This window comes from Chiloscyllium plagiosum, unplaced genomic scaffold, assembly GCF_037043375.1.
Source record: "Chiloscyllium plagiosum isolate Xiang-an unplaced genomic scaffold, Cpla_swu_hap1 HiC_scaffold_27, whole genome shotgun sequence".
Classification (NCBI taxonomy): Eukaryota; Metazoa; Chordata; class Chondrichthyes; order Orectolobiformes; family Hemiscylliidae; genus Chiloscyllium; species Chiloscyllium plagiosum.
Window position 1 is genome coordinate 92,039,158 of NW_028270165.1, and position 18,822 is coordinate 92,057,979.

The 18,822-nt window shown below is 48.5% G+C and overlaps 2 protein-coding genes across 3 annotated transcripts in view; both read right to left on the reverse strand.

Moving 5' to 3' along the window:
• Positions 1-18,822, reverse strand: part of LOC148145018 (uncharacterized) — a 268,501-nt gene that overhangs the window by 85,118 nt on the left and 164,561 nt on the right. The window contains exon 1 of one of the 2 annotated variants that reach the window (XM_087975571.1): positions 18,415-18,432. The exons of the other annotated variant lie outside the window; for it this stretch is intronic. The gene's annotated coding sequence lies outside the window, so the exon portion shown is untranslated. Of the gene's footprint in view, positions 1-18,414; positions 18,433-18,822 lie in introns of those variants that run through there. 2 annotated transcript variants of the gene reach the window in all.
• Positions 12,121-18,822, reverse strand: part of LOC148145020 (uncharacterized) — a 76,068-nt gene continuing 69,366 nt past the window's right edge. Inside the window, exon 2 of the mRNA XM_087975636.1 lies at positions 12,121-12,521. Coding sequence (XP_087831762.1) covers positions 12,311-12,521 — 211 coding nt within the window. The 3' untranslated portion in view covers positions 12,121-12,310. The remainder of the gene's footprint in view (positions 12,522-18,822) is intronic.

Consider the following 18,822-nt stretch of genomic DNA (forward strand, 5'->3'; position numbering starts at 1 on the left):
CTTAAAACTTGTCTTTAAACATTCAGACTAAAATGTAATGCTGAATTATTAAATACATTTACTGCACTAGAAAATAAACTGGCAGGAAGGCTCAGAAAGAGGAGAGAACTTAAAGATAGGGACACCTGGGCTCACCAAGCGATAACAGGATGCTGTAAGGCAATTAAGAACGTTTGCCTCAGCATCGGTGAATCTGTGTGAACAGGATCCCAAGTGATAACATTCACAGCCGTTCCCTTGTGAGACCATTTTAGTGCTGAGGCTGTTGAATCCCGTAGAAAATTAACTCAGTGTTTATCTGCACTGGATTGAAATGAATTGCATTTTGGGACTTTCTGATGATATTGAGTAGCCATTACTGGTTATTAAATACAAACTCTGTAAAAGGAAATGTTGATAAAGCTTTATCTTACTTGCTGCAGCCGAGGCTCGAGTGGAGGAAACAGGCCGCCTTCTTCCGCCTTCGGGTGGCCACGCCCCCTGGGTCTGCTCCCGCCCCTTCCGGAAGCAGCTCGTAAGCCCCGCCTCTGGGAGCCAAACCTCTTTCCTCCAAGCGCACCAAACCCCGCCCTTTCGCCACGGACTCCGCGCGAGTCAAGACCACGCCCCCTGCCCGCACGCGCAACCGCCCACAAAGCCGCGCGCCTCCTGGCTCGACGCGCGCACCGCCCGCTGACCCGGACCGCTGCTGAGTCCTTCATCTTTTGGAAGGGGTTGCAGGTTTCAGTTCATCAATATATAAAGTCCAGAACTTTAGATCAGATTCCCTACAGTGTGGAAACAGGCCCTTCGGCCCAACAAGTCCACACTGACCCGCCGAAGAGCAAAACCCCCAGCCCCATTCCCTGTCACCCAACACTACGGGGCAATTTAGCGTGGCCAATTCCCCCCAACCCGCACGTCTTTGGACTGTGGGAGGAGCCTGGTGGTAAGTTCAAGTAACCTTTATTGCAACCCAACTTTGTTACAGCTTCAGATCCCCCCAGCAAAAAGGCAGAGAAAAAGCAGTTGCTTTTTGAACAGCTCAAGGTGAAAGTACACACACCACACCTCCCCTCCCCTCCCCCTGCCACCACACTTTCCCTCCTCACCACGCTGTCTTTACTCTTGGCCAACAGCAAGTTGTCCCTTTGTAATCGGATCCTTGGTACAGCCGTAACCCGGAGGAAGTATTGCCTCACTCAGCAATTTCAACCCATACCCTGTCTCCAAGTAAGTTTCTCCCCGCTCATTTGCCAGGAAGGGGCAGTGTAGTGTCAACCAGACTGCTGTGGGTCTGGGGTCACGTGTAGGCCAGACCGGGTAAAGGGTGCAGCTGGAACGACTGAGCGAATCCTTTCCCACAATGGCGGTTCCCTTCCCTAACAAGGGAGAGGGAATCAGATGGGGGCTTTCTCCCCCGCCCCCTCCCTGAAACAGTCTCACGTTAGCTTCTGAAGTCCACATTTCTGACTGAATACCAATTCTGCCATCTGTTGTGGTGGGATTCGAATCCGGGAGTCCCCGGAACCGGGTTGATAGTCCAATTGATATTGGCACTCAGCCGTCACTCCTTCAATCCCCCTGCGATGGCACGTGAACTCGCTGGTGCTTCTGCAGGTTGCAGGAGTAGGTGAAGCCCTTCCCGCACTGAGAGCAGGTGAACGGCCTCTCCCCCGTGTGGATCCGCTGGTGCCTCAGCAGGGTGGCGACCTGGGTAAGGCCTTCCCGCACTTCGGGCAGCTGAAGGGCCTTTCCCCCGTGTGGACCAGCTGGTGGGCCAATAGGTGGGAGGAATGTCTGAAGGCCTTCCCGCAGTCGGTGCAGGGGAATGGCCTCTCCCCGGTGTGACTGAACCGATGGGTCTCCAGGGCAGACGGGACACGGAAGCCTTTCCCACAGTCGCCACACTTCCACGGTTCCTCCACAGGGTGGGATTCCTCAGGTTTCTCCATGGCCACAGCTTCAGCTGCACACAAATATGTGTAGAGCCCTCCCTGCCGTGAAATCCCATTTCCAGGCCGTATAACTGTTTCAGGCTCCACGCACAGTGCGCTGCAACAGTGGGGTCTCTCGTCCAGTCCCACTGATGCTGAAAATGTCCTCAAACAGGAACCAAAAAGCGTTGATCCCATTCACAGAGATCACAGTTAAAAATTGTTGCGGTCCCGATGGATTTAGTGACTGTCAGACATTGACATCAAAGTGAGGACTGCAGTCGCTGGACAGTCAGTCAAACAATGTCGCGCTGGAAAAGCACAGCAGGTCATGCATCATCCGAGGAGCAGGAGGGTCAATGTTTCGGGAGTAAGCCCTTCATCTGTTGATTTTGAAACTTCAGTCTTCAGATTTTCAAATACTCTGCAAAAAGAGATTACAAAAGCCATCACTATCAGTGCAGGGGAGAAATTCAGAACAAGCAATTCTACTTTCTGTGGAATATTCTTTTGTTGTTCCACAAAATTGAAAGTACCATCCCACTCTCTCTCCCCCTCTGTTCTCACTCCGCTCTAACTAATTCCCCTGAAGGTGCTGATTCAGGATCTTACAGGGACAGAAAAAGCAAAAACATCAAGACTGACATCTCTCTGAATTTTGGATACCTCCACCTGAAAGTTAATATCTTTCACAACACTGGGATCCTGCCGAGAGTGAGCAGGTCTGATTTTGGGAAGCATAAAAAAAGTGTCAATTCAGGGTGAACCTGCAATGCAACTTCTTGAGGAAGGATCAGACACAAAATGGTTAATGACCCCGAGAAGGGAGCAAAATGAGACATCAAGGCATTAACACCAACACACTTCAGTCAAACTCATCTGCTCCCAGTCAGGGCAAAACATGCTCTGAAAGTCCAGCTTTCACAACCACACTTCTGCTTCCACTGAAGACAATGAGAGTCTCACAGCGCAGAAACAGACCCTTTGGCCCAACCTGCCCAGATATCCTAAATTAATCTAGTCACGTTTGCCATCACTTGGCCCCTATGGGGGCTGGGTGCTGGCAGCTGGGACTAAATTGGGTTGGCTATCTTGTCAGCAAGGACGAGTTGGACCGAAGGGTCTGTTTCTGTGCTGTACATCTCTATGACTCCAGTTGCATTTGCCATCACTTGGCCCTGACCCATCTGAACCCTGTATATTCAGATGCCCGTCCAGGAGCCTTTTAATGTGCCATCGTACCAGCACCCACCACTTCCTCTGGCAGCTCACGCCATCGCTCAAGCGACTCCATGTTGAAAGCGTCTGGTCTGGTGCACCAGATGACATCAGGATAATCTCAGATCATTCCAGATCGCATCGATACTCAGTCAGTGGCTTTCCCGATCAGGATGTTGTACGTGATCAAACAGGGCAGTGGGTAGGCGATGCCCCACCTCTTAGTTCAAGAACTCCCTTGCTGGAGGGTCCCTTGGAGACACTTCAACTGGACTTCATTGAGTTGTAGAAATGAGTTGAGTTGCTATAAATATGTTTTTCTTATTGCTGATGTCTTTTCCAAGTGGATTGAAGCCTACCCTCCTCCTAACGCTACTGCTGAGAATGTGGTGTAGATTTTGTTCAAGGAAATAATTCCCTGCTTCAGTGTACCTGCGTGCATTAGCTCGGACAATGGACCAGACTCACTCCAAGGAGCGTGTGGCTGACAGCGATGTTCCCTCCCTTTGAGCCTCGTCACGGGAAGAGCCTGGTTCGTTGGTGCTCGTCAGGAACTGGACTGGCAAAGGTCTCCATCCTCGTTGGGATGGCCCTTCCAGGTTTTACTTCCCACCCCCTTGGCGGTCACAGTCGCTGGGCGCTCAGCTTGGGTCCACCTGCACCATTGTCAATTGTAAACTGCACCAATCAAAAGGGGGGAAGAGGAGGAGAGAATCCTGGAATCCCAACAAAAGGAGTGGACCCTGTCCAGTTGGGTTTTTGAATCTTGCTGTTGTTCTAATGTTAATCATATTACAGATACTTGAACTAAGAGGAGGGACATGTGGGGCATCGCTTATCTCCTTACCTTTCTGATCACGTACAACATCCTGATGGGGAAAGCCACTAAGTATGGATGCGACCAGGAATGATCAGAGATTATCCACCACCCATGCTGAGGAGATGTCATCCAGTGCACCGGACCAGACGCCTTTGACGTGTGGAACGTGACGAAGATTGATTATTGCAATGGACTCTTATATCAGAAAGACCAGATGGTCGATCAGGACAGTAGAAATCAGTGGGAGTTACCATGTCGTTACCATGTTTTTATGATTTTACCTGCAGACGCAAGCCGAGTGCGGATAAAAATGATCAACCCTGTTATTATGGTAAATATTTTAAGGACGCCCAGGAACACCATCCCTTTTTGCAGGAAGGCTGACTCGAGAAAAGGGAAGCCTGATAGGGGAAACTCCTCAATCCACAAACAACTTATTTTACAGGCCCACAGAACGCTCTTCACCCCAGAGGCAGTAGTATGTTATTCCTCTCTATCGGTAGACGACTTACTTGCCCCGTCCCCAGTCCCCGATTACAATCTATTCGTCAGACATCCTACTGCTGACCCTGCGAAGAGAAATATCACTTTCCAATACCTCCGGTCTGTGTATACAAACAGCTGGTGTAACACTGGCTGGGGTACAGCAGGCCTTATGTGGCACATGGACCTGGAACGGAACCCTTCCCTTGTGCATTTATAGGCCTTTTCTCTTTTCAGAACCTGATTCTGTCACCAAGACGATGTACAATAGGTCTAAGGGAGAGCCCAATGGCAATAGCATTCTGAGGACCATTGTCTCCCATACAGTGCGAGTGCTCGAGTCACTTGGCCCATTTTTTACAGAGCTCAAGCAACTCCTCTTGCAAAACATCAACCCTTTAGTCCTGTAGACCTGTCCAGACTCCCTGCTGTAACATTTCAGTAATCTATTTTGACAAACTCTCTGTAATATACACCAAACCAGACTATTATTTCTTCAGCTAAGGTAAAGCTACCAATTTCCTTGTCCTGGATGGCAAAGATGTCCCTCATAAGGTCACTATCGGAGCCCTTATCCCCACAACAGTACCTTGTCCTGGCCAGTGGACAAGTCGATGGAACCTCCATCTGAGGAGGATGCAGCGGTCGGTCTCAGCCAACCTTGCTCCACCTGGAAGGATCCCAAGGGACTGGGTGACAATACAGGACACCCGATAGGCTGGGGAATCCAGAGTACCCTGAGGTTGGAAGGATCAGCAGGGGTGTCAAGTCAACAGAATCGCAATTCCCTCTTTTGCGGCCTGACCATTCGAGGAAATAAGACTAAAGAGGCTCTGAAACAGAGTAAACTGGGATTATCAGACCTGTGTCTTTACTCTGTGCAGAATCGGTATGCCTTAGACTATATACTCCCCCAGGAGGGTGAGGTCTGCACCATTGTCCAAGATAAATGCACTATGGGCATTCCCAATCTCACTGGCAATATTACTAAGATACAAGAAGAGATCCAGGTATTCCTTGACAGAATGACTGAAGGGACCAGTTGGGGAAACTGCAGATCGGGCTGATGGTACAATTGGCTTATCAATTTAGCTATGTCTGTTTGTCGGTATTGGTATTGTTAGGTATTTAATTGCTAGGCTTATGAGGTCCCTTAGCGATATAGATTTGCCCCGGAAGATGCTCCTTTTCCGATCCGATGGCTCACACACACGTGTCAATGGCGATGATAAATATGACCAGATGAGCTGCGAAGATGGTGGTGCCGCTCTACAGGATGTTGATGGCTGGACCACCTTGAAGGGCATTCGTTTGGACTAGCCTTCTCTTTCAGTGATCGTGGTGCAATCAAAGGGAGGAATGAGGGTGTGGGCATCTGGGTGATAAAGTCTCTTGCCTTAAAACTTGCCTTTAAACATTCAGACTAAAATGTAATGCTGAATTATTGAATACATTTACTGCACTAGAAAATAAACAGACAGGAAGGCTCAGAAAGAGGAGAGAACTTAAAGATAGGGACACCTGGGCTCACCAAGTGATAACAGGATGTTGTGAGGAAATTATGAACGTTTGCCTCAGCATCGGTGAATCTGTGTGAACAGGATCCCAAGTGATAACATTCACAGCCGTTCCCTTGTGAGACCATTTTAGTGCTGAGGCTGTTACGTCCCGTAGAAAATTAACTCTCAGTGTTTATCAGCACTGGATTGAAATGAATTGCATTTTGGGACTTTCTGATGATATTGAGTAGCCATTACTGGTTATTAAATACAAACTCTGTAAAAGGAAATATTGATAAAGCTTTACCTTATTTGCTGCAGCCGAGGCTCCAGCGGAGGAAACAGCCCGCGGGCACACTTCCGGATTCGGGATGGCCACGCCCCCTGTACTGGTCCCGCCCCCTCCTCGAACAATGCCACACGTAAACCCCGCCCCTTCCCATCTCTGCTCATTAACCCCGCCCCTACCATGCGCATCTCATTAAATCCGTCCTTTTGAACGCTGCTCGTAATGCCCGCCCCTTCGAGACAAAGCCCCGCCTCTTGGACCCAGACTTCCTTCCCCATCGAGCACCAAAGTCCGCCCTTTCGCCGCGGTCCCCGCGCGAGTCAAAACCACGCCCCCTGACTCCACGCGCTACCGCTCACAAAGCCACGCGCCTCCAGGTTGGACGCGCCGCTCCGCCCGCTGACCCTTGCCCCGCCTACTAGCTCGTGACCCTCTCACGAGACACGCCCCGCCCATGAACTTCCCCCTCCCCCCAAACCCGCCCTCCAAACTAAACCCCGCCCACCCAGGTGTATTTGGAAGCACTAGCTTCTGCAGCGCTGCTCCTTCTGCCGGTGGCTGTGCTGCAGGATCATAAGACACAGAATTAATAGCAAAACAGGAGACCATAAGACATAGGGGTGGACGTAACGCCATTCGGCCCATCGAGTCCACTCCGGCATTCAATCATGGCTGATGGGCATTTCAACACCACTTACCCGCATTCTCCCCGTAGCCCTTAATTCCTTGTGACATCAAGAATTTATCAATTTCTGCCTTGAAGACATTTAGCGCCCCAGCCTCCACTGCACTCTGTGGCAATGAATTCCACAGGCCCACCACTCTGGCTGAAGAAATGTCTCCGCATTTGTGTTCTGAACTTACCGCCTCTAATTCTAAGGCTGTGTCCACGGGTCCTAGTCTCCTCGCCTAACGGAAACAATTTCTAGCGTCCACCCTCTCCAAGCCATGTATTATCTTGTAAGTTTCTATTAGATCTCCCCTTAATCTTCTAAACTTCAATGAATACAAACCCAGGATCCTCAGCCGTTCCTCATATATTAGACCTACCATTCCGGGGATCATCCGTCTGAATCTCCGCTGGACACGCTCCAGTGCCAGTATGTCCTTCCTGAGGTGTGGGGATCAAAACTGGACACAGTACTCCAAATGGGGCCTAACCAGAGCTTTATAAAGTCTCAGTAGCACAACAGTGCTTTTATATTCCAACCCTCTTGAGATAATTGACAACATTGCATTCGCCTTCTTAATTCCGGACTCAACCTGCATGTTTACCTTTAGAGAATCCTCAACTAGCACTCCCAGATCCCTCTGATCAGTTCACAGTGTCATGCAACCGGTGCAATATTTGGAACAAACCTGGACCGCTGCTGAGTCCTTCATCTTTTAGAATGGGTTGCAGGTTTCAGTTCATCAATATATAAATTCCAGAACTTTAGATCAGATTCCCTACAGTGTAGAAACAGGCCCTTCGGCCCAACAAGTTCACACCGACCCGCCAAAGAGCAAAACACCCAGCCCCATTCCCTGTCACCTAACACTACGGGGCAATTGAGCTTGGCCAATTCACCCTAACACGCACGTCTTTGGACTGTGGGAGGAAACCCTCGCAGACGTGGGGGGGATGTGGGGTGGGGGAATTTAACCCGGGGCTCTGGCGCTGTGAGGCAGCAGTGCTAACCACAAAAAAAGTGACATTTTCTGTTTTTCAGTGGCAGCTGCAGCCCAGGAGTGGAGAGTCACTGATTTGAGGTTTTAAATTTGAAGTCGGAGAGCAGAGGATCCTGGGAAAGGAGGGACGACTTATTTTTATTTCCTTCCTGCTGTATCAGTCAGTGGGTACTGTTGAGGGGGGAAAACGACCTACCAGGCGTATGCACTGGAGCCCAGGTCTCTGGCAGAGAGCCTGTCCCTGTTGCACCAGAAGGGAAGGAGGGAAAGGAGGAGAGTGTTAGTCATTGGGGACTCAATAGTTAGAGGGTCAGATAGAAGGTGTGTTGGGAACGAACAAGACTCGCGGTTAGTGTGTTGCCTCCCAGGTGCCAGGGTGCGTGAAGTCTCGGATCGTATCTTTGGGGTCCTGAAGGGAGAGGGTTTCCAAACCCAAGTCATGGTCCATGTAGGTACCAACAACATAGGTAGAAATGTGAGAAACAGAACTCACTCACAAATCAATTAGCCTGAGACAAAGCGTTGGAAACAAGAACAATTTATTACAGTCTTGCAAGTACCGGACGCTCCTGCAACCAAGCAGAAATGTGCGCCAAAACAGAGCCTGTTTGCTTTCTTGTTCAGTTTACAAGTTGTGGAATCACGCCTCCCTTTTCCCATCCTATCATAAGCCGATTACCTCACTTGTCAGTTATTTTCTTATCTGGCCATCCCGCTGTCCTTGTCTGCATTCTTTGTTCCTTGTTTGTTACAGCTTGTTCTTTTGTCCACTTTCTCTAATCTTACGATAAGCTTTATTGTGAAATGCTACTGTTGCTTCTTTTTGTGGTCAACTACAACACTCTAAAGTTATTTCCTCGCGTAAAACTACTTTCTTTAAAAGACTCTCTATATTCATTAAAGTCTTAGCCTTAAGTATGCGACATGCTACAAGAATTCCACTTCCGTTTGTATAATGTTACACTACTTGGAGTTCTTTCATAGGCCTCTGCAGAGTTCGAGGGAGGGGGAAGAGGGGATTAGCAAAATTATTCTGGGTAGTCGTGAAAGGAACAGGGTGGTCATTATGGGGGACTTTAACTTCCCCAACATTGACTGGAAATGCTTTCACTCTAGTACGTCGTATGGATCAGTTTTTGTCCAGTGTGTGTGCAGGAGGGCTTTCTGACACAGCATGTCAAAGGGCTGACAAGAGGGGTGGTCACACTGGATCTGGTGCTTGGTAATGAACTAGGCCAGATGTTTGATTTAGTGGAAGGTGAGCACTTTGGAGAGAGTGACCATAATTCAGTTGGGTTTCATTTAAAGGGATAGGAACATGCCACAGGTCAAGAGTTATCGATGGGACAAGGGAAATTATAATGCAATTAGGCAAGACTTAGGATGCATAGAATAGGGTAGCAAAATGCAGGGGATGGGAACAATTGAAATGTGGAGCTGGTTTAAGGAACAGATATTGTGTGCCCTTGATAGGTATGTCCCGGTCAGGCAGGGAGTGATAAGGTAAGGGAACCGTGGTTTACAACAGAAATTGCATCTCTTGTTACAAAGAAGGAGGAGGCTTATGTGTTGATGAGGTTCAGATGAGGCGATGGTTCAGATGAGGCGATGGAGAGTTACAGATCAGCGAGGAAGGATTTAAAGAGACAGTTAAGAGCAAAGAGAGGACATGAGCAGTCTTTAACACATAGAATAAAGGCGAACCCTAAAGCTTTCTATAGGTATGTGAGGAATAAAAGGATGATTAGGGTAGGAATAGGGCCAATCAAAGACAGAAGTAGGAAGTTGAGTGTGGGCCCTGTGGAGATTGGAGAGGTGTTAATGAATATCTCTCATCGGTCTTCACTCAGGAAAAGGGGAATATTGTCGAGGAGAAGAATGAGGTACGAGATATTAGACTCGAAAGGATCGAGGTTAGTTGCACACAGGTGTTATCAATTCTAGAAGGAGTGAAAATAGACAAGTGCCCCGGACCGGATGGGATTTATCCGAGGATTCTCTGGGAAGCGAGGGAGGAGATAGCAGAGCCTTTGGTTTTGATATTTGAGTTGTCATTGTCTACAGGTTTAGTACCAGAGTGGAGAATTGCAAATGTTGTACCCTTGTTCAAGAAGGGCAGCAGAGATGACCCAGGTAATTATAGACCAGTGAGCCTTACTTCTGTTGAAGGAAAGCTTTTGGAAAAGAATATTAGAGATAGGATTTATAATCATCTAGCAACCAACAATTTGTTTTCAGATAGTCAACATGGTTTCATCAAGAGCAGATCGTGTCTCACAAACCTCATTGCGTTTTTTGAGAAGGTGACCAAGTATGGAGATGAGGGTAGGGCAGTTGACGTGATGTACATGGACCTCAGTAAAGGTTCCACATGGTAGGCTGTTGGAGAAAATGCAGAGGCATGGGATTGAGGGTGATTTAGCAGTTTGGATTAGAAACTGGCTTTCTGAAAGAAGGCAGCGAGTGGTGGTTTATGGAAAATATTCAGCCTGGTGTCCGGTTACTAGTGGTGTGCCTCAAGGATCTGTTTTGGGATGGTTTGTCATTTGTATAACTGACTTAGACGCAGGCATAGTGTTGTTAAGAAGGCATACGGTGTGTTAGGTTTCATTCGTAGAGGGATTGAGTTCCGGAATTCAAATATCATGCTGCAACTACACAAAACGGTGGTGTAGCCACACTAGGAATATTTGTACAGTTCTGGTCCCCATATTTCAGGAAGGATATGGGAAGCATTGGAAAAGGAGCAGAGAAGATTTACCAGATCGTTTCCTGGTCTGGATGGAGGGTCTTGTGAGGAAAGGCTGAGAGACTTGGGTCTGTTCTCATTGGAAAGAAGAAGGATAAGAGGGGATTTGATAGAGATATATAAGATGATCAGACAATTAGATAGGGTAGACAGTGAAAGACTCTTTCCTAGGATGGTAATGTCAGCTTGTAAGAGGGGGCATAACTACAAATTCAGGGGTGATAGATTTAAGACAGATGTCAGAGGCAAGTTCTTTATGCAGAGAGTGGTAAGGGCGTGGAATGCCCTACCTGCTAAGGTAGTCAACTCAGCCACATTAGGGAGATTTAAACAGTCCTTAGATAAGCGCATGGTTGATTTTGGGATAGTGTCAGGGAACGAGCTGAGAATAGTTCACAGGTCGGCGCAACATCTAGGGCTGAAGGGCCTGTTCTGCGTTGTATTGTTCTATGATCTTTGTTCTATGTTCTAAACTTAGTGCAGGAGGCGGAAAGAAATGAGCAGCTTTAAAACAAAAACCTCTTGGAGCTCAAAGCTTTCAATGAGAGTCTGAGCCCGGCGGTAAGTTCAGGTAATCTTTATTGCAACCCAACTTTGTTACAACTTCAGATCCCCCCAGCAAAAAGGCAGGGAAAAAGCAGTTGCTTTTTGAACAGCTGAAGGTGAAAGTGCACACACCACATGTCCCCTTGTCCCACCCCCCTCACTGTCTTTACTATTGGCCAGCACCAAGTTGTTCCTTTGTAATTGGATCCTTGGTACAGCCGTAACCCGGAGGAAGTATTGCCTCACTCAGCAATTTCAACCCATACCCTGTCTCCAAGTAAGTTTCTCCCCGCTCATTTGCCAGGAAGGGGCAGTGTAGAGTCAACCAGACTGCTGTGGGTCTGGAGTCACGTGTAGGCCAGACCGGGTAAAGGATGCAGCTGGAACGACTGAGCGAATCCTTTCCCACAACGGCGGTTCCCTTCCCTAACAAGGGAGAGAGTGAATCAGATGGGGGCTTTCTCCCCCGCACCACCCCTTCCCTGAAACGGTCTCATCGTTAGATTCCGAACTCCACATTTCTGACCGAATACCAATTCTGCCATCTGTCGTGGCGGGATTCAAACCCGGGAATCCCCGGAACCGGGTTGATAGTCCAATCGATATTGGCACTAGGCCGTCACTCCTTCAATGCCCCTGTGATGGCACGTGAACTCGCTGGTGCTTCCACAGGTGGGAGGAGTAGGTGAAGCCCTTCCCACACTGAGAGCAGGTGAATGGCCTCTCCCCCGTGTGGACCCGCTGGTGGGCCAACAGGTGGGAGGATGTGCTGAAGGCCTTCCCGCAGTCGGTGCAGGGGAATGGCCTCTCCCCAGTGTGACTGCGCCGATGAGTCTCCAGGGCAGACGGGACATGGAAGCCTTTCCCACAGTCGCCACACTTCCACGGTTCCACCACAGGTCGGGTTTCCTCAGATTTCTCCATGGCCACAGCTTCAGCTGCACACAAACACTTGTAGAGCCCTCCCTGCCGTGAAATCCCCTTTCCAGGCCGTATAACTGTTTCAGGCTCCACGCACAGTGCGCTGCAACAGTGGGGTCTCTCGTCCAGTCCCACTGATGCTGAAAATGTCTTCAAACAGGAACCAAAAAGCGTTGATCCTTCTCACAGAAATCACAGTCAAAAGTCGTTGCGGTCCCAATAGATTGAGTGATTGTCAGACATTGACAACAAACTGAGGACTGCAGACACTGGACAGTCAGTCGAAAAATGTGGCACTGGAAAAGCACAGCAGGTCAGGCAGCATCCGAGGAGCAGGAGGGTCAATGTTTCGGGCATAAGCCCTTCATCCATTGATTTTGAAATTTCAGTCTTCAGATTTTCAAATACTCTGCAAAAAGAGATTACAAAAGTCATCACTATCAGTGCAGGGTAGAAATTCAGAACAAGCAATTCTACTTTCTGTGGAATATTCTTTTGTTATTCCACAAAATTGAAAGCACCATCCCACTCTCTCTCCCCCTCTGTTCTCACTCCGCTCTAACTAATTCCCCTGAAGGTGCTGATTCAGGATCTTACAGGGGCAGAAAAAGCAAAAACATCAAGACTGACATCTCTCTGAATTTTGGATACCTCCACCTGAAAGGTAATATCTTTCACAACACTGGGATCATGCTGAGAGTGAGCAGGTCTGATTTTGGGAAGCAAATAAAAAGTGTCAATTCAGGGTGAACCTGCAATGCAGCTTCTTGAGGAAGGACCAGACACAAAATGGTTAATGACCCCGGGAAGGTGGGAGCAAAATGAGACATCAAGGCATTAACACCGACACACTTCAGTCAAACTCTTCTGCTTCCCAGTCAGGGCAAAACATGCTCTAAAAGTCCAGCTTTCACAACCACACTTCTGCTTCCACTGAAGACAATGAGAGTCACACAGCGCAGAAACAGACCCTTTGGCCCAACCTGCCCAGATATCCTAAATTAATCTAGTCACGTTTGCCATCACTTGGCCCCTATGTGGGCCGGGTGCTGGCAGCTTGGACTAAATTGGGTTGGCTATCTTGTCAGCAAGGACGAGTTGGACCGAAGGGTCCGTTTCTGTGCTGTCCATCTCTATGACTCCAGTTTACTATCACTTGACCTCGACCCATCTGAACCCTTCATATTCAGATGCCTGTCCAGGAGCATTTTAACTTGCCATCATACCAGCACCCACCACTTCGTCTGGCAGCTCACGCCATCACTCAAGCGACTCCACATTGAAACTGTCTGGTCTGGTGCACCAAATGACACCAGGATAATCTCAGATCATTCCAGATCGCATCGATACTCAGTCAGTTGCTTTCCCGATCAGGATGTTGTACGTGATCAAACAGGTCAGTGGGTAGGCGATCCCCCACCTCTTAGTTCAAGTATCTCTACGAGAACTCCCTTGCTGGAGGGTCCCTTGGAGACACTTCAACTGGACTTCATTGAGTTGGAGAAATCAGTTGAGTTGCTATAAATATGTTTTTCTTATTGCTGATGTCTTTTCTAAGTGGATTGAAGCCTACCCTCCTCCTAACGCGACTGCTGAGACTGTGGTGTAGATTTTGTTTAAGGAAATAATTCCCTACTTCAGTATACCTGCGTGCATTAGCTCGGACAATGGTCCACACTTTGTAGGTAATATTAACGGAGAACTCTGTTCCCAGCTTTGTATTTGTCGGCAACTGCATGGTGCTTATCATCCTCAGGTGGCCGGCCTTATTCAATGTTTTAACCAGACTCAAGACTAAACTTGCCAAATTGATGGCAGAGTCTCGCCTCTCCTGGTTATGCTAATCCCTGTGGCCTTATTCCATGCGATCCATGTCTGCGAGCAAGACACGACTGTCTCCAGCTGAGTGTCTCTCTGATCACCCACTCCGTACCCCTTGGAACGATTCGGCTCCCTTCTCAGTCCACTTCCACCACATGACCGAAGCAATGATTGGTTATGTTCTTGCTCTAACTAGTGTTATGCGTGCCTTTCACTCCCAGGAGCGTGCGGCCTAAAGCGATGTTCCCTCCCTTTCAGCCTCGTCACGGGTAGAGCCTGGTTCGTTGGTGCTCGTCAAGAACTGGACTGGCAAAGGTCTCCATCCTTGTAGGGATGGCCCCTTCCAGGTTTTACTTCCCACCCCTACAGCGGTCACAGTCGCTGGGCGCTCAGCTTGGGTCCACCTGCACCATTGTAAATTTATTGACCGCACCAATCAAAAGGGGGGAAGAGGAGGAGAGAATCCTGGAATCCCAACAAAAGGAGTGGACCCTGTCCAGTTGGGTTTTTGAATCTTGCTGTTGTTCTAATGTTAATCTTATTACAGATACTTGAACTAAGAGGACGGACATGTCGGGGATCGCTTATCTCCTCACCTTTCTGATCACGTACAACATCCTGATGGGGAAAGCCACTAAGTATGGATGCGACCAGGAATGATCAGAGATTATCCACCACCCATGCTGAGGAGATGTCATCCAGTGCACCGGACCAGACACCTTTGACGTGTGGAACGTGATGAAGATTGATTATTGCAATGGACTCTTACATCAGAAAGACCAGATGGTCCATCTGGACAGTAGAAATCAGTGGGAGTTACCATGTCGTTACCTTGTTTTTTTTTATTTTACCTGCAGACGCAAGCCTAGTGAGGATAAAAATGCTCAACTGCGTTATTATGGTAAATATTTTAAGGACGCCTAGGAACACCATCCCTTTTTGCAGGAAGGCCGACTCGAGAAAAGGGAAGCCTGATAGGGGAAACTCCTCAATCCACAAACAACTTATTGATACAGGCCCACAGAACGCTCTTCACTCCAGAGGCAGTAGTATGTTACTCCTCTGTATCGGGAGATGACTTACTTGCCCCGTCCCCAGTCCCGGATTCCATTCTATTCATCAGACTTCCTGCTGCCGACCCTGCGAAGAGAAATATCACTTTCCAATACCTCCGGTCTGTGTATACAAACAGCTGGTGTAACACTGGCTGGGGTACAGCAGGCCTTATGCGGCACATGGACCTGGAACGGAACCCTTCCCTTACACATTTATAGGCCTTTTCTCTTTTCAGAACCTGATACTGTCACCAAGACCATGTACAATAGAGCTAAGGGAGAGCCCAATGGGAACAGCATTCTGAGGACCATTGTCTCCCATACAGTGCGAGTGCTCGAGTCACTTGGCCCATTTTTTACAGAGCTCAAGCAACTCCTCTTGCAAAACGTCGACCCTTTACTCCTGTAGACCTGTCAAGACTCCCTGCTGTAACATTTCAGTAATCTATATTGACAAACTCTCTGTAATATACACCAAACCAGTCTATTATTTCTTCAGCTAAGGTAAAGCTACCAATTTCCTTGTCCTTGATGGCAAAGATGTCCCTCATAAGGTCACTATCGGAGCCCTTGTTCCCACAACAGTACCTTGTCCTGGCCAGTGGACAAGTCGATGGAACCTCCATCTGAGGAGGATGCAGCGGTCGGTCTCAGCCAACCTTGCTCCAACTGGAAGGATCCCAAGGGACTGGGTGACAATACAGGACACCCGATAGGCTGGGGAATCCAGAGTACCCTGAGGTTGGAAGGATTGGCAGGGGTGACAAGTCAACAGAACCACAATTCCCTCTTTTGCGGCCTGACCTTTCGAGGAAATAAGACTAAAGAGGCTCTGGAACAGAGTAAACTGGGATTATCAGACATGTGTCTTTACTCTGTGCAGAATCGGTATGCTTTAGACTATATACTCCCCCAGGAGGGTGAGATCTAGAACATAGAACATAGAACAATACAGCACAGAACAGGCCCTTCGGCCCACGATGTTGTGCCGAACTTCTAACCTAGATTAAGTACCCATCCATGTACCTATCCAAATGCCGCTTAAAGGTCGCCAATGATTCCGACTCTACCACTCCCACGGGCAGCGCATTCCATGCCCCCACCACTCTCTGGGTAAAGAACCCACCCCTGACATCTCCCCTATACCTTCCACCCTTCACCTTAAATTTATGTCCCCTTGTAACACTCTGTTGTACCCGGGGAAAAAGTTTCTGACTGTCTACTCTATCTATTCCTCTGATCATCTTATAAACCTCTATCAAGTCACCCCTCATCCTTCGCCGGTCCAACGAGAAAAAGCCGAGAACTCTCAACCTATCCTCGTACGACTTCCTCTCCATTCCAGGCAACATCCTGGTAAATCTTCTCTGCACCCTCTCCAAAGCTTCCACATCTTTCCTAAAGTGAGGCGACCAGAACTGCACACAGTACTCCAACTGTGGCCTAACCAAAGTCCTGTACAGCTGCAACATCACTTCACGACTCTTGAATTCAATCCCTCTGCTAATGAACGATAATACTCCATAGGCCTTCTTACAAACTCTATCCACCTGAGTGGCAACCTTCAAAGATCTATGTACATAGACCCCAAGATCCCTCTGTTCCTCCACCTGACTAAGAACCCTACCATTAACCCTGTATTCCGCATTCTTATTTGTTCTTCCAAAATGGACAACCTCACACTTGGCAGGGTTGAACTCCATCTGCCACTCCTCAGCCCAGCTCTGCATCATATCTAAGTCCCTCTGCAGCCGACAACAGTCCTCCTCACTGTCCACAACTCCACCTATCTTCGTATCATCTGCAAATTTACTGACCCACCCTTCGACTCCCTCATCTAAGTCATTAATAAAAATTACAAACAGCAGAGGACCCAGAACTGATCCCTGCGGAACTCCACTTGTAACTGGGCTCCAGGCTGAATATTTACCATCTACCACCACTCTCTGCCTTCGACCGGTTAGCCAGTTTTCTATCCAATTGGCCAAATTTTCCTCTATCCCATGCCTCCTGACTTTCCGCATAAGCCTACCATGGGGAACCTTATCAAATGCCTTACTAAAATCCATGTACACTACATCCACTGCTCTACCCTCATCCACATGCTTGGTCACCTCCTCGAAGAATTCAATAAGACTTGTAAGGCAAGACCTACCCTTCACAAATCCGTGCTGGCTGTCCCTAATCAAGCAGTGTCTTTCCAGATACTCATAAATCCTATCCCTCAGTACCCTTTCCATTACTTTGCCTACAACAGAAGTAAGACTAACAGGCCTGTAATTCCCGGGGTTATCCCTATTCCCTTTTTTGAACAGGGAATCTGCACCATTGTCCAAGATAAATGCACTATGGGCATTCCCGATCTGACTGGCAATATTACTAAGATACAAGAAGAGATCCAGGCATTCCTTGACAGAATGACTGAAGGGACCAGTTAGGGAAACTGCAGATCGGGCTGATGGTACAATTGGCTTATCAATTTAGCTATGGCTGTTTGTTGGTATTGGTTTTGTTAGGTATTTAATTGCTAGGCTTATGAGGTCCCTTAATGACATAGATTTACCCCAGAAGATGCTCCTTTTGCGATCCGATGGCTCACCCACACGTGTCGATGGCGATGATAAATATGACCAGATGAGCTGCGAAGATGGTGGTGCCGCTCTACAGGATGTTGATGGCTGGACCACCTTGAAGGGCATTCGTTTGGAGTAGCCTTCTCTTTCAGTGATCGTGGTGCAATCAAAGGGAGGAATGAGGGTGTGGGCATCTGGGTGATAAAGTCTATAGCCTTAAAACTTGTCTTTAAACATTCAGACTAAAATGTAATGCTGAATTATTAAATACATTTACTGCACTAGAAAATATTTGAGGAGAAAGTGAGGTCTGCAGATGCTGGAGATCAGAGCTGAAAATGTGTTGCTGGAAAAGCGCAGCAGGTCAGGCAGCATCCAGGGAACAGGAGAATCGACGTTTCGGGCAGGGGTTCCTGAAGAAGGGCTTATGCCCGAAACGTCGATTCTCCTGTTCCCTGGATGCTGCCTGACCTGCTGCGCTTTTCCAGCAACACATTTCCTGCACTAGAAAATAAACAGGCAGGAAGGCTCAGAAAGAGGAGAGAACTTAAAGATAGGGACACCTGGGCTCACCAAGTGAGAACAGGATGCTGTAAGGCAATTATGAACGTTTGCCTCAGCATCGGTGAATCTGTGTGAACAGGACCCAAAGTGATAACATTCACAGCCGTTCCCTTGTGAGACCATTTTAGTGCTGAGGCTGTTGAATCCCGTAGAAAATTAACTCTCAGTGTATATCTGCACTGGATTGAAATGAATTGCATTTTGGGACTTTCTGATGATATTGAGTAGCCATTACTGGTGATTAAATACAAACTCTGTAAATGGAAATATTGATAAAGCTTGACCTTACTTGCTGCAGCCAAGGCTCCAGCGGAGGAAACAGGCCGTGGGCACACTTCCGGTTTCGGGATAGCCACGCCCCCTCCTCGGCCAAGGCGACACGTAAATCCCGTCCGTTCCGAACGCAGCTCATAAACAACGCCCATTCGGGACAAAGCCCCGCCTCTGGGATACAAACCTCCATCCCCCTCGCGCACCAAACCCCACGCATTCACCGTGGTCCCCGCGCAAACTCCCACAAAGCCGTGTGCCTCCAGGCGAGACGGGCTGCACCGCCCGCTGAGCCTCGCCAATTAGCGCGCGACCCTCTCACGAGACACGCCCTGCCCCAAAGCCTGCCCTCCCGCTAAACCCCGCCCACCCAGGTGTATTTGGAAGCACTAGCTTCTGCAGCGCTGCTCCTTCTGCGTGTCGCTGT